The sequence below is a fragment of the Sceloporus undulatus genome, chromosome 1 (assembly GCF_019175285.1).
Source record: "Sceloporus undulatus isolate JIND9_A2432 ecotype Alabama chromosome 1, SceUnd_v1.1, whole genome shotgun sequence".
Classification (NCBI taxonomy): Eukaryota; Metazoa; Chordata; class Lepidosauria; order Squamata; family Phrynosomatidae; genus Sceloporus; species Sceloporus undulatus.
In genome coordinates, this window is record NC_056522.1 from 347,011,705 (window position 1) to 347,027,965 (window position 16,261).

Here is a 16,261-nt window from a genome sequence, read left to right on the forward strand (position 1 = left end):
AAGTCAGGGTATAAAAAATTAGTACAATAACACACACACACACACAATGCATGAACATCAGCTCTTGTTCTCTCTTTATATAAATCCATGTACCTACACAAATAGAGAGAAAGAGAGAGATGGAATATGGTAACACACAATTTAGCAATGAAGTGAAATAATCCCCTAATTGTAAAGTTAAATCTCCTTGGCAGGACACCCCTACTCTGAGCTTTGACCTTCCTCTTGCTTTTGGACTATTGACACGTCTACAGCACTTCAGGTCACTGTTTGAAAAGGCACAACTGTCCTTTGGAGTTAGATCTATCTGACCAGACACTTTCAGAGCATGATACTCAAAACATCTCTTCTTGAAGGATCATCAAACTCTTGCTGCACCAAATGTCTTCTCTTTCTCCTTTCAACTTCATCCTTTCTCAACAATTTTATCCCCTCCCCCTCTCCATGTTCCAATAGGTTCCAATCAAAATAATCACCATTAACCCTATTATAGTCCCAAATAGATCTGTCATTGTGAGGAAATGAAATCCTCCTATATTTCTGACAAATGGAGCTTGTTAAAGAATCACTTCACAGAAGCTCCCTGAATTAGGATATTCCTGTGCCAGCATCTCAGTAATACTGCTGTTTGGATTTCTGACATTCTGTCTTCTTCCATTTCCCCATTTACTAGCAATTCAAGGAAAGTGTATATTATTCTAGCCATAAATGTCATTGGAATTTCATTATAAAATTACAAAGAAACATTTCCTTGCTTATATATGCTAGACACTGTGGCGTGACAACTTGAATATTTCTTAGATATTATATAGAATTTATATTGTAAGCTCAATGCACCTAGTTAGAGTTTGGGAGTAAACATCACAAAATAACATATTACTTGTAGTAAGTTTCCTTTTCCCTTTTCCCTTTCTTTCTTTCTTTCTTTCTCTCTCTCTCTCTCTCTCTTTCTTTTTCTTTTTCTTTTTTGGCAATAGCTCAGGCTTAATTACATTATCATTGTGATGTAATGAAACCTAGCACAATTCTTCTTGTGCTATAACTACCATAGTTGCAGTCTATATAACTTATATTCCATATAATAGAATATACAAGCAACTTATGATGTATAACTTGATATACATCATGTATTGCTATGATAGATCCTGCATGCTTTTACTATTGCAAAAAAAAAAAAAAATAGCTAGAAAGATAACATTCACTTTCTATGGTACAAAAGTCAGAAGATCTTACTGCTATAGTTATATGTGCACATATTTTCCAGCTTTGACATAAATATTAGCATCTTTGTGATGGAAGTTTCAAAATGATGACTGCAACCAATTAGTTTTTAAAAGTAACGTTCCAAGATCTGCAACTGTTCACAACCTCTCTCTCATGATTTACAGTATGTCTGTTTATAGATGGCAAAAGAGCTCCATATTTGTGTTTTGTGTCATCTTATTCATTGTTTTTTGTACAAACCTTTAAATTAAGTTGTTTCTGGAACCAAGGTCCTTTAGCATAAAGTCTTGAAGTGAAATCACTTTGTTCCACTGTTGGATCTATTCTCATCAGCTGAACCAAGAAGGCGCAATCCCCACTTCACACACTCCAAATATATTTCAGAGGAAACACTCTAAAAAAGATTTTCAAACTGAGAGGTCAGTTGGAATAAGGGAGATGAAGCCCCATCATTTGACTGAAAGTCTGCTTCCAAATATCAGATTTTGACCTAGGACATCATATGTGTCCATATATCTGTACAATTGAATCTGATCATGGCAGAGGGTTTTGTTTTGTTTGTTTTACTATTTTGGGTACACAAAGCACTTTTATTTCAAGCACCAGATTTTTCAGACCTTAAACACCAGATCCTGAATCTGCCCAGTAATATGCACATTTATGTTCATCATACAAACCCATGCACCAAAATGTGTAAACCCATTTTGTTGAAAAAGGAAAAGTACCATGTTGAGAGAATTGGCAATTATTTTACGTTATAGTATGACATGGAAGTCTAAATTGGTTCATAGTGATTTCAGTTTCTGTTAAATATGTTTCTAAAATATTTTTTAAAAGCCCTGCATGCACCAATTATCATTATTTTAGTTACAGTCAAAACCATTTTGTACTTCTCAGAACTTTCTGAGAAGTACTTTCCTGGCATAGAATCATAGAGTTGGAAGAGACCACAAATGCAATCCAGTCCAACCCTCTGCCATACAGGACTGCACAGTCAAAGCACTCCCTAAAAATGACCATCTAGCCTCTACTTACAGATGTAGTTGGACATTTTTGTCTGATGCAGAATGTATGCATTGTCAGGGTTGAAGAAGTGGACTTATTCCTGTGGTGCCACTTTGCATGCAGGCATACATATGTATTTGGATACACATTTAAATACACATCCAGTGGTGTAATGTTGTCATTTAACACAAGGATTGCATAGCACTAGCAGTACATTAGTTCACAGGCAGAGAGCTACACAACTCCAGTATAGGATCTTGACTCATACATTGCATGTCTTCCTTTTCATTTGTGATAGAAGCTGTTGTGTTGGGGAAACTATCATTTGAAATTTTGTAGAAAATGGGTTTGACTCATGCAGACCCCCAGATGTTATTGGAAATGAACTCCTAGTTTTACTGACCATTGGATATGTTGGCAGGGAGTGCTGGGAATTTCAGCCAATCAAGATCTGGGTGGCTACAAGATTGGCAGTTTTAAGGAGGGGTATTTAGAATTCTCAGGCAGAGAAGTTCAGCTCTTTAAAACTGCCAATCCCAGCATGCAACAGGAGGCTGCTAGAGGAGTCACACTGGAATAGTACCTCTTTAAGAGCATAGTGTGATAAACATCTCACTCTTGTTATGCAAGAACTGAACATTAAATAAAGAACAACACAAGGCTCAAATGGGCAGCAAACTACAGACATGATGACAGACTACAGTGACAGAAATGTTTCAAAAATGAAATCCAGGACACATGTGGATAAACAAAATCAGTGTATTCAAGGTGGCAAAAGTTATTAAAGAAGAATAACATACAAGCTAGGAGATGCTGCAACAGTTTGCTTTTTTCTAAGCTACTCTCCAATTCTTCCACTGAGTTGAGTGCAAATTGCTTTGCATTTGAATTTAATTGGCAGCAGTTGAACTAAGCAGTTGATCAAAGAAGAAAGATGGGAAAAGAAGAGAGATACTGGAACAAAAAAATAGGGGAAAAGCTAAAAAGTCTGAGACAACATAGAATTTGTTGGGGCTGTCCCTGCCAAATTGAGACAGTTAGAGAGTATGCAGGAATGAGTTGGGAAGACAGAGACAATGTATAGTGGTGGCATTTTTCTTCCCAACTCAGGGTAAGGCCATTAAAAAAATCAGGAAAATAGTGATAGGAATGACTTCTGACTGAAAGCTTGACAACTTGCAGTAAAATGGTCACTTCAGGAAAAAGCAGCACCTCCCTCCCTCCCTCCACACACACACACACACACACACACACACACACGTATATATATATAGTCACCATTTCCAAAATTATACTCAAGGTACAAAATGTGGTCTGGCCATTTTTGTAATCTATCACGAGTATGCATTCAAAGGATCATGCCTGAAAGTGATTTCTTTCCATTTATCATTTGATCTTTACACAATTCTTAAATGATGTTTCTTCATTACTTTAAGGAAGGGTAGGTTCTTTGGTCAAAATCTCATAACTTCTGATGAACAGACATGTAGAGGAAGGCACAAAATATAAGTAGAAAGATAGTAATTGCCTACAGTACACTTATCTGCAAGCGAGTGCTATTAGTAATTGGAAATAACAAAATTCAGAAACTTTGAAGTGTTAGCGCAGAAGCCAGAATAGCTCTTTTCTCAGCCCTCAGTTCCATTCACATCAAAACCTCCTGATGAAGTCAGGATTGTTTTAAACAGTGTGCAAGATTAGAAAGCTTAAAATCATCAGTTACGACAATCAGTTAACAGTGAGTTCATCTGGCTACTGCAACTGCAATTTCACTGCTATTGTGCAGGTAATGATTGATAAGAGTTGCCATCCTCTTTTGCATAACATCAAGATTTTAATTTTTAAGGAGAGGAGTGAGAAGCTGTATTATTTCTAGCATCACTACTTGATTCTGATTGTTCCTATTTCTATGAATATCCACAAATTCATGCATATTACAGGAAAAGAGAGAGAGAGAGAGAAAAACGGGGGGTGGGTGGGTGGCAGAAGGAAAGAGTTTTTTGTCTCACACATGAAGACATTACATTATGGAAAGATATAGCCATGTTAGTCTGTAGAATCAGTATGTAGACAGATCTTGTAGCACTTTTCATACTAACTGAAAGAAAGAAGCTGACAGCAGGAGCTTTTGTAGATTAAAGACTACTTCCTCATATGTTTATTTTCTCATATGCATCTTAAAGTCTACTTCTTATTCATCTGAGGATCATAGAATCATACAGTTGGAAGAAACCACAAGGGCCATCCAGTCCAACCCCCTGACATGCAGGAAATCTCAGTCAAAGCATACCCGAATAGCCCTTACTGTCAGGAAGTTCCTGCTAATATTGAGGTGGAATCTCTTTTCCTGCAGTTTGCATCCATTGTTCCGGATCCTGTTCTCTGGAGCAGCAGAAAACAAGCTTGCTCCCTCCTCAATATGACATCCCTTCAAATATTTAAACAGGGCTTTGTAAGTCCCTTGACTCTCCTAAATTTGTGAAACTTAGGGAAAAAATCCTGCAAGAACCAAATGAGATTATAGGCGCATATCAGGCTGGAATATCACAAATAAAACCTTTATTATGTTTAACCTATGTGCCCCAAAATACCAGAATCAAACCTAAGACATGGTTTGACCAGGAGTGTAAAGATTTTTAAAAAAGTCTAGTTAATGAAATTAGAAAATTGAAGACAAAGGTATCAAAGGAAACACCTCAGAACAGATAGCCCAATTACGGCAAAATTATAAAAAATTACTTAAAGAAAAGAAACAAAATACAGGGCTACCATATCACCTCTTAACCTTCTTTTCTCCAGGCTAAACTTCCCCAGCTCCCTAAGTCGTTCCTCATAGGGCAAGGTTTCCAGACCCTTCACCATTTTAGTCGCCCTCCTTTGGACATGCTCTAGTTTCTCAACGTCCTTTTTGAATTGTGGTGCCCAGAACTGGACACAATATTTCATGTGGGGCCTGACCAAAGCAGATTACAGTGGCACTATTACTTCTCTTGATCTAGACACTATACTTTTATTGATGCAACCTAAAATTGCATTGGCCTTTTTAGTTGCCGCATCACACTGTTGATTGATGTTCAACTTCTGGTCTACTTGGACTCCCAGATCCCTTTCACATATAGTTTCATTCAGCCAGATGCCCCCCATCCTATATCTGTGCATTTTATTTTTCTGCCCTAAGTGCAGTACCTTACATTTCTCCCTGTTGAATTTTGTTAGCTTTGGCCCAGCTTTCTAGTCTATTCAGGCGATTTTGAATTTTGATCCTGTCCTCTGGAGTATTAGCTATTCCTCCTTATTTGGTGTCATCTGCAAATTTTAAGAGTATGCCTCCAATTCCGTCATCCTGGTCATTGATGAAGATGTTGAATAGCATTGGGCCCAGGACAGAGCCCTGGTCACTTCTCTCCAGGATGAAAGGGAGCCATTGCTGAGCAGCCTTTGGGTTCGGCCAATCAAACAATTACAAATCCATGTAACAGTTGCCTTGTCTTGCCCACATTTTACTAGCTTATTGGCAAGAATATCATGGGAAACCTTGTCAAAGGCCTTACTGAAATCCAGACATATTATATCCACAGCATTCCCTTCATCTACCAAGCTGGTAATTTTATCAAAGAAAGAAATCAGATTTGTCTGGCATGACTTGTTTCTCTGAAACCCATGTTCACTTTTTGTGATTATGGAATTGCCTTCTAGATGTCCACAGACTCTCTGTTTAATGATCTGCTCTAGAATCTTTCCTGGTATTGATGTCAGACTAACTGGACGATAATTGTTGGGATCCTCTTTTTTCCCCTTTTTGAAGATGGGGACAATGTTTGCCCTCCTCCAGTCTGCTGGGACTTCTCCTGTTCTCCAGGAGTTTTCAAAGATTATTGCCAATGGCTCCGATATTACATTTGCCAGTTCTTTTAGTACCCTTGGATGTAGTTCATCTGGTCCTGGAGACTTAAATTCATTTAGATTAACAAGGTATCCCTGCACTATCTCTTTACATATTCTGTGCTGAAATTCCCCTGTTCTGTCCTCTGCTCCATTATCTTCAGGTTGAGCACCCTTTGCCTTTTCTGAGAAGACTGAGGCAAAGAAGGTGTTGAGTAATTCTGCCTTTTCTCTGTCTGTTAGCATTTTGCCATCTTCTCCACGCAGTGGCCCTATCGTTTCCTTCTTCTTCCTTTTGCTGCGGACATATCCAAAAAAGCCCTTTTTATTGTTCTTAACCTCTCTAGCAAGCCTGAGATCATTCTGCGCTTTAGCTTTTCTGACTTTGCCCCTACACATGCCTGCTATTTCTCTGAATTCATTTTTTGTGATTTCCCCCTTTTTCCATTTCTTATACATGCTCCGTTTAAAACTTAGCTCAGTTGAAAATTCCTTATTCATCCATCCTGGTTTCTTGAGACACCTCACATTTTTCTTTCTCAATGGAACTGTTTGAAATTGTGCCTTCAGTATCTCCCTTTTCAGAATCTCCCATTCCTCCTGAACTCCTTTCTCTTTTAGTATTTCTGACTATGGGATCGCCCTCAATACTTCTCTAAGTTTACTGAAATCCGCTCTCCTAAAGTCTAGAATGCGTGTCTGACTATTCCTGGCTTCTCCTTTCCACTGTATTACAAACTCCAGGAGAACATGGTCACTTCCACCTAAGGATCCCACCACTTGCACTTCATTAACCAAGTCATCCTTGTTAGGTTAGGATCAGATCTAAAATAGCTGACCCCCTTGTTGCCTCTTCCACCTTTTGGACAATGAAATTGTCTCCAAGGCAAGTGAGGAATTTACTAGACCTTGAGGATTTGGCTGAGTTTGTCACCCATCACTACTACATCTCTCCTTTCTGAGTGTGTGGTCATCTGTTCTAGAAAGGCATCATCCAATTCCTCCGTCTGACTTGGGGGTCAGTTGTAGACTTCCACCATAACATCCTTGTTTCCCTCCCCATTAATTTTTATCCAGATGCTCTCCACCTGGCTGCCAGTATTGATGTCCTGGATCTCTTCACTGGTGTAAATGTCCCTGACATATAGTGCTATTCCTCCTTCTTTCCTTTTTGGCCTGTTTCTCTTAAAAAGGTCATACCCCTCTATTCCTACATTCCAATCATGAGACTCATCCCACCAGGTTTCAGTGATGCCTATTATATCATATTTGCTTTGTTGTACTAGGAGTTTGAGTTCATCTTGCTTATTTCTCATGCTCTGCGCATTAGTGTAGAGACATCGCAGACCATGGGTCCCTTTTACTTGCTGCTTGTGCAAGTTTTTTTGCCTCCCACCGTTGGGTTCTTGCACGATTTGTCTTGTTTCCTCTATGTCAGTTTGACTATTTTCTCCAGCCCTTTTGCCTTCCTTAATATTGTCTCCCTCCCCCACAAAACTCAGTTTAAAGCCCTCCTGATCAAGTTCTTGAGACTGTTGGCAAAAACATTTCTTCCAACTGGTGTGAGATGCAACCCGTCCATTGCAAGAAGCCCCTCCTCATGGAACCGCAGCCCATGGTCGAAGAATCCAAATTGTTCTCGGCGGCACCATCTGCAGAGCCAGTTGTTCACATCTGCTATTTTCCTCTCCCTTCCTGGACCATGCCCTTCGACTGGGAGAAGAAACGAGATGACAACTTGTGCATCCATTTCTTTCAGTTTCCTACCAAGAGCCTCATAATCCCTTCTGATGTTCTGAAGGCTGTGTCTTGAAGTATCATTGATTCCCACATGGACCAAAAAAGAGGGGTATTGGTCAGTAGGCTTGACCAGTCTTGTGAGCCTCTCTCTTGCATCATGGATCTTTGCCCCGGAAGACAACACACCTCTCGAGACATCTTGTCAGGCCTACAAATCACTGCTTCTGTACCCCTCAGCAAGGAGTCCCCCACTACGACCACACGCCTCCTCCAAGGCTTAGCAGCAACTGTTCCCTCGGGTGGGACTCTCAGGTTCCCCTGCTCTGTCCCTGAAGTCTGTCCATGCTGCTCTTCCTCGTCCTCCTTGGTAAGGGAAAGAGCTTCGAATTGATTCTCTAGCTCCAAGCTCCCAGAACAACCCCTTCTTGGCCTACTTCTCTGTGTGACATTCCTCCTGCTGTCTGCCTCCTGTGTATGTGAAGTGACTTCCTCTGCCCCAACAACTTCCTCTGCATGGTACTCATCCAAGATCATTAGTTCTGTTGTGTCCAGGAAATCCTCTTGCTCCCTAATATGCTGAAGCGTAGCTACTTTGGACTTCAACTGCAATACTTTCTTCTCCGAGAGTGCTACCAACTTGCACTTGGTTCTTGTGATGTTCTCCACTTCTGTAGGCAAGAAGACAAACATCCCACAAGTGTTGCATGTGACTGCAGTAGTTCCCTCAGTGTCCATATTGAGAAGTCTTTACTAATCTCTGAAACAGGACTGTCAGCTTCCTGTTGAAAAAAAATCCTTGGGTAAACACCAACGTTGAGGCCCCTGATGACCTGGCCTTTTCACTACTCTATGGCAGAGAGCTCAATCTACTGGGAATATAACTTTATAGGAATGTCCCGGCTGCTAGCTTGTACTTAAGGGCAAGGTTCTGACTAAAGGTTTGCTCTTCACTTGCTGCCTCTGCTATAGATTTCTTTAGATAAAAAAAAAACTTGCTCGCCGCTAGGTGCACAGCTCTGGAAGGTGTATAGAGCTTATATAGAGCTAGTCTCCTAGCTCCACCCCCTAGTGACTCACAGATGTGACTCACAGAAGCTCCACCCCCACAGAAACAAGCACACTCTCCCAAGGCTTTTTTTGAAAAAGATTCAAACACCACTCAAAATGACTGCCTTCTCTCCTCCTCCTCTCTCTGGCCAGAAGAGTTTTTTTTTATCGTAATTTATTATTGTATGTCGTGTATTTTACTGGGTTGTGATCCCACCTCGATCCACCTGGGAGAGGTGGGAAAATATTATTATTATCATCATCATCATCATCATCATCATCATCATCATCATCATCATCATCATCATCTCCTCTACATACTGGCATTATATTATGCCACAGAGGATATGCTTACTATATTCAAGGGGTATGGCCTCATCCTTATTCTGTACCAGCTGATCCAGTTGATTACTTCTATATAGTAATGTGTCACAATGAGCTGTTGGTTGAAAGTATAAGGATTATCTGTCCTTCCCTTTCCTCTGTTATCTCCTTTATGATGAACAATAGGTTGTAATCTCTGTGGTGAGGGATTTAGATCTGTTTAGGAGACTGGTTTTTATTTCTCAAATTACCTTACTGAAAGCCTGGTCCAAATGGTTGATCTTCAACTGAGGAGTATTCCCGATGATGGGCAGAGGAGCAGGACCAGGAGGCAGCTTGTCATTCCTCCGAGTCCTGTTCTTCCAGATGACATAAAGAACAAGGCAGGAGATACTGGTAATCAGGAAAGTGGTGTCCATCCCTGAAATTTCCATCTCATCAGCCAGAAATGAGCAGGAAGATTGGCTCCTGATTCTTATGGTGGATGAGTTACTGTGCTGCAATACTGAACTTTAAACAGTTGAAAGCCCAATGATGGGTGAACGTTAACCAGATTTGAGTGATCATTGTCAATCAGATTGACCATCATACTCTGGAAACCTTTCTGAACTGCACTCTGCATTCTTGTTTGTGAAGTGCCAAGCGAGGCTGTTTAAAAATAATTCTCTTTACTAAATACTGCATTCTTTTTAAGTTATTAGTCCCTCCCTCTGAGGTGAGTCACAGATCTTTGCTGGAAAAGTCCCAAATAACAAAAGAGGACAGCTGAGCATTTACTCTAATTACACTAATTGCATGTATAGGTGCTCATTTAATTTGCATTACAGAGCTTCCTTTGAAGTGATTAGAACAACATGGCAAAACTGAGGTTTGGCAGAGTCTAAACAGCTTAAAACAATTTGAAGGCACAGCACCACAACAATTTCTGCAAACCAGAAATTCTAGATTTGGAAGGGACCCCAAGGGCCAGAAAGTCCAATGCCTTTTCATAATTACAATTTATAATTTTAAATATAATCAAGTGGTGATTCCACCATATTCCAAAACAAAATTCATTCTAATTCATCCTGAAATATTACTCTCTGGGACACACACTGCTGCAAGAACCACATTAAAGATCTAGGAAATGCATCTCATACCAGGAATGCTGGGAACTGCAGTTCAAAATCTGGAGAGGTAACTTTTCCTATCCCAGTCAACTCTTCTCTCTCTCTCTCTCTTCCATTTGGTTACCAACTTATGTCATGGGGTTTTCTTGGCAATATTTGTTCAAAGGAGGTTCAATATTGCCTTCCCCTGAAGCTGAGAGTGTGAGATTTGTCCAAGGTCACAAAGTGCATGTCCACTGTGGAGTGCCAAGCATGGATTTAAATACTGGCTCAGCCACTGGGTGACCTTGGGCAGGTTGCATGCTCACAGTCAATGACATCACCGGTTCAGTGGGGACCTTTGGGGGTCCCTTCCAGCTCTAAGGTTCCATGAACGGAGGCAAATTTACATTTAACTTGGTATTTGTAGTTTGGTGAGGCAGACCACGCTCAATACCACATCCTTGGAGGACTCAGAGGGCATGGGGCAGGAGAGACGCTGCCCTCCAACTCCTTGGAGGGCTTGGAGGGAATGAGGGGGAGCCGTGTAGGAATGCATAGAGAATTCTAGAGTTGGAAGGGACCCACCGCCTTCCCCTAAGGCTGAGAGAGTGTGACATGTCCAAGGGTTTTGCCATTGCCAATCCTCCAAGGCTGAGAGCATGTAATAAATAATAATAATAATAATAATAATAATAATAATAATAATAATAAGTATTTATTTATATCCCACCTTTCCCTTTTGAGGATTTAGGCAGGTAATTGGATCTTAGAGTTGGAAGGGACCCCTGTGGCTTGGCTGGATGAAGGAGGGTGAGGGATTTGTAGTTTTTCAAATTTCCTGGGATTTGTAGCTTTTCAAAGGTCTTTAGGCTTCCCTGCCCTGCAGAAACTTTAGATCTTAGGATTCCATAGGAAGATGGCATTTTCAAAGGCACCAAAGGCATTATTTCCTAGGATTTGTAGTTTTACAATTTATTTTGGAAAATAAACATTTTGGATAATAAGTGAGACTCAATTTGTGTTGTCAAGATAGAAGGACCTGCAATAAAGGATCCAGGAAGATACTTTTTGCCCAATACCAAAATATTGAGAGTGAATGCTCTGAGAAGAAGTAAAGCTGTATTTGATCCAAACAATGTTAAGAGAGCATTGTTTGCAGGGGAATCACTTCAGGTTCTTGAAGAGGAAGTAGAGAATTTACCTTCGGTATGACATATTGTCTGAATGATGTGTCTTTGACCACTACGTGGGGGATACTCAGTGGGACAAGTGGGATGAACCTCTGGATCTCATGGATAACAGCATCTGTGGCCAACCACCCAGTCGATCTCTTCCTGCACTCTCCCTGTCATGAGATGGATGAAATTCAGTACCAGGGGACAAACATTCAAGAAACATCAGAGATGTCTGCAGGCTTCAATGGGCACCACACACACGCTTATTGTAAGTTGATGGAATATTTTGAGGATGTTTTGATGCCAGCTCAGTGGGGATTCCCCCCCGCTAATCTACCTGATTCTACCAGTTTATCTTCTTCATGTTGTGTACCTTCAAGTGTTTCTGACCTATGGTGACCCTAAGTGACCCTATCACAGGGCTTTCTGGAGTGGAGAGTGTGTGACTCACCCAAGGTCAACCAATGGGTTTCCATGGCTGAGCAGAGATTCAAACCCTGACCTCCAGAGTTGTTGTCTAATGCTCAAGCCACTACACTACACTCACTCTAATCTAAGCACCAAGAAAGAGATACAGTATATTGTTATGTCAAGTTGATGATAGTGATCTCAGAGGAATAGATACATCTCCCAATATTATTTCAGTGTACTGGCAGAAAGCTCTGAATTTGCGTCTTTTAACTCACTTAAGCATATGTCTTCCAGCCTTTTTTGCTAGTATTTTTTTCTATTGAGTAAAAAGATAAAAATACAAGTGTCAAGAAATAAAAGAATTATCATAGTGCAGAAGAGTTTAAAATATTGCATGCCAAGAAAAACTATTTTTGCCTTTTATCTAAATGTATTGTTGCAAATGTTTGAGTTCCAGGAATTCATGTCTATGGATCCTTGTGCTGATTATACATGCCTTACATATTCACTTGGGCATTCAATTGTGCAACATTGCCCTTCATCACAAGGGTCGCATCACACAGTTAGGATGAGTGCTGACATCAGGCTTGCATAAAAAAAGTTTGAACATATGTCGTTAAACAGTTCTTATGCTATTCCACTCCTCTTCTGAATATCAACATTGTGAAACTTAATGTGTTTATGTCAGTGTGCCTACTTATTACCCTATTGTGCAACAAGTAATGAGAAAAGGGTGTCCTCACAATCCCAATCAATTCAGAGCACCTTTGGAAATCAACTAACCGTTATGAACTGAAGGCAGCAATTATGCAGTGATAAAAATGGTATAGCTGTGTGCATAGATGAAAGTTTGTGGCTGTGTGTCTTCAAGTTATTTCCAATTTATGGTGATCCTAAAGTGAATCTATTTTGGCAAGTTTCTTCAGAGGGCATTGCCATTGCCATTCTCAGATGCTGAGAGAGTATAACTTGCCCAAGGTTACACAATGGGTTTATATGGCTGAGCTGAGATTCTAACCCCGGTCCCCAGAGTCTTAGGAGATTATCACTTAAGGCACTTAAGACGGATCTCTTCCGGCAAGCCTATCCACCCAATCTGCTATACGAGAGTTAGAAATACCCCACCTCTGTTTGTAAAGATATGTATTTTAAGTTATTTATTCTATGTATTGTATTGTATTGTATTGTATTGATAGCTATTTTACTGTTTTATTGAGTGCATTTTGTATGAAATTGTAGTTTTTTATCTTGTAATGTTGTTTCTATTGTTGTAACCCCACCTCGATCCACAGAGAGAGGTGGGAAATATAAATAATAATAATAATAATAATAATAATAATAATAATAATAATAATAGATGTTATTATTAGATGGGGACGAGAGCAAAGTCCATTCTTGTCCTGTCCATGACAATAATTGTGCAAAAGACTTTTACTCTTGATGTGCTGGTCCTGTGATAAACCTTTCAGTGAAATGGAATTGCATTAACGGGTTCTTCTATTAATGCAAAATGAAGGACAAGGACAGGACAATTCCACCTTGCAGATGGGACAATGACAGGATCAGCACAACATCATATGAAAGTCTTTTGTGTGGTCACTGTCATTTGCACTTCTCAGATGGGACAATGTCTGGTTTAGCACTATGTCATCTGAAAGTCCTTCCCACAATCATGCAGGAAGGACAGGACAAGGATGGGACAAGGATATCCCATCCCCATCTGATAATCTTCCTAGACCAACAATAAAACCACTACACCATGTTGGTTCACATAAGGAAATGTACACATGCATAAAACACTAACAGGATTCAAACCATTATGCCTTATTTCATGTGTGGAGATTTAAGATATATAATCTGATGTAGAACCTTAGCCAACAGGGATCTGTTCTGTGGAACCTCCTGAATAACCTGAGGGGGTTTAAAGAAGGCCGAAATTAAATTGTTGTTTTTAAACTTCTATCTTTGGGTATTTCTGGAGGATCAGGAGCACATATCTGAGAGTGGTACTGGTGGTTTCTGTTCCTGCTCCAAATAAGTCAAGCACGCAGATAGCCAGGTTCTCAATGATGAACTCCAATTTATCATTATCTTTGTCCTAGAGAAATATGCAGTTCAGTCAGTGAAGTCAGTTTTCATGTGCTCAGTAAAATACACTGTTCTAGTGAGTCCTCAGAACAATGCAAAACTCAAGGATGCATTCTGCCTCCAACTCCCAGGTATCTCCTTGTGTCTACAAGGAAAGATACATAAGGAATTAAATGTCTATCGGATGTAGAATATTCCTTTACAAGGAATGTGCAGGAACATATGCTAACTACTCTGTCTATATTTATTTTTTATTTATATAATTTTATATAAATTAAAATGAGCAATCCTCCTGTATTATAAATGTCCTGAAAATACAAACCCTTAAGGGGAATGTTGAAGCTGATTTCCTCATTAGACAATACTGTTGCTTACAACATTGGAGGCCCAGGTGCCTAAACATGTGAACTCTAATGAACATGAAATAGAAAATGAAAAACAGAAAGAAGAAAACCTATAGTCTTCTAAAAAGAAAGATGGGTGAAAGAGCCCCACCTGCTTCACTTCTCCTTGGAATTTCCTACTTCCCCTCCATCTAAGCAATTCATCACAGGTATAAGACAATACTAATGTTCTTGCTTCCTTGGAATCTGATCTCTGCCTGGCTTTGATGCTGCTTGAGTTGTTGTTCACAGGTCCTTTAATCCCAGTGCCCAACTCTCTACAGTTAGTGATTTGATGTGACATGATATACACTCTTTAGGGGCTGAATCCCTCAGGAAGAGAAGATCAATGGTTGAAAAAGCAGCTGCAATGGAAGTGCAATGGAAACCTTGGCATTTAAAAACAACATTGAGTGGGTGACTTTTAATTTTGTGGTGAGCCTCATGACAGAGGGGCTTTAAATTAAAAAACTGAGAGGGTCAGATTCTGTACTTAGATAGTTCCTTCAAGTGTCAAACTAAACGTTACTGTTCTATGGACACAGAAGCAACCAGTCACTATCAGTGTCTGATGGCGCAGGAAATTTCAAATGGGGGGGGGATTTCCTCCTTCCTTTATGATCTTATGATTTTATCTTACCTGATCTATTTTAATATAGAAGCAATCAATAAAATCCCGAGGTGAGCTGGGGTCCAAGGTAGCCTCATGTTCCTTAGCTTCTTCTAAAACAAACTCTGAGGCTTTTATATTGTTGGACAACACTCTATGATGAAGTCCAGGGATGAAGTCCATGAAAAAAGGGAAGACATTGCTGAGATAGAGGAGAAAGCAGAAGAGATGCACACACATCATTCAAGTTCAACCATTTCTCCTTTTCTGGGCACGTGCAGCTGGATTGAGCTTCTCCACCAGAAAAGGTAGAAAATGACTCTAGGGCAGGTTACAGACCGCTCATTTGGGGCGGGCTGCACCCGCCCCTTTCCCCGCTGTATCGGGGCCTCAGCATCCAGAGCGGCAGCCACTGAGGCCCTGATCCACCGCTTTTCAGGCTGCAGAGAAGCGGCAAAAGGCCTCTTCCCCACAGCCTGGAAAGGGGTGTCCTTGGGGCTTCAAGCCCCAAGGACACCCTGCAGCGGCAGGGAGGAGGAGAAAGGGGCTGCTTGGCCCCTTTCTCCTTTCGTCCACTGGGCGCAGCCGTGTGAAGGCTGTGCCCAGCGGACCAAACCAGGAAGGAGCTCCGAAACAGAGCTCCTTCCTGCTCCGCGCTAAGGGCGCACTAAGCGCCCTGGCACGGAGCAAGGACGTCACGTCCACTCCACCCCATATAGAGGTGGCATGGTTGTGACGTCCTCATGGCGGCGGCCATGTGGAACGGCTGCTGCCATTTTGTGCACGCAGAGCGCGCACTAGGGTTAGGGGGTGCAGAAGCACCCCCCTTTCTAACCCTAGTACGTGCTCTGCGCATACTTTCCTGCCCGTTTGTAACGGGCCTACATCTCCAAAGTATGTGGGAACTCTGAAAAGGTAAGGAAGCCATTCTGAAACTTGATAGTATATAGATCCTTGAATTAGGGATAGATAGAACTTATTTGAAAAAATGATACTTAAAATGTGTTTCTCAAATGGATGAGGAAAAATAAACTAAAAGTTGAATCCAAACAAAACAGAGGTACTTACAGTAGGGGCCCCCAAACCAGGTATAGGGTTGGAACCTCCAGTCTTAGATGGGGTCACACTCTCCTCAAAGGACTGTGTTCGCAGTCTGGGGGTGCTCCTAGATACATCGCTTCACATGATAAACCAGGTGAATGCAATGGTCAGGAGAGCCTGTTATCAGCTTCGGCTGATATGCCAGCTGCGCCCTTTCCTAGAAGTAAAGGACCTACAAAC

General features: G+C 40.8%; 1 protein-coding gene across 1 annotated transcript; it reads right to left on the minus strand.

Annotated features, from left to right (window-relative positions):
* Nucleotides 1-13,850: 13,850 nt before the first annotated feature.
* On the minus strand, nt 13,851-15,220 carry LOC121927020 (cytochrome P450 2C1-like). The gene is made up of 2 exons (XM_042460506.1): nt 15,011-15,220; nt 13,851-13,997 (listed from the first exon to the last, which is right to left on the minus strand). Exons 1-2 carry the CDS (start codon nt 15,218-15,220, stop codon nt 13,851-13,853), a joined length of 357 nt encoding a protein of 118 aa, XP_042316440.1.
* Nucleotides 15,221-16,261: the final 1,041 nt, after the last annotated feature.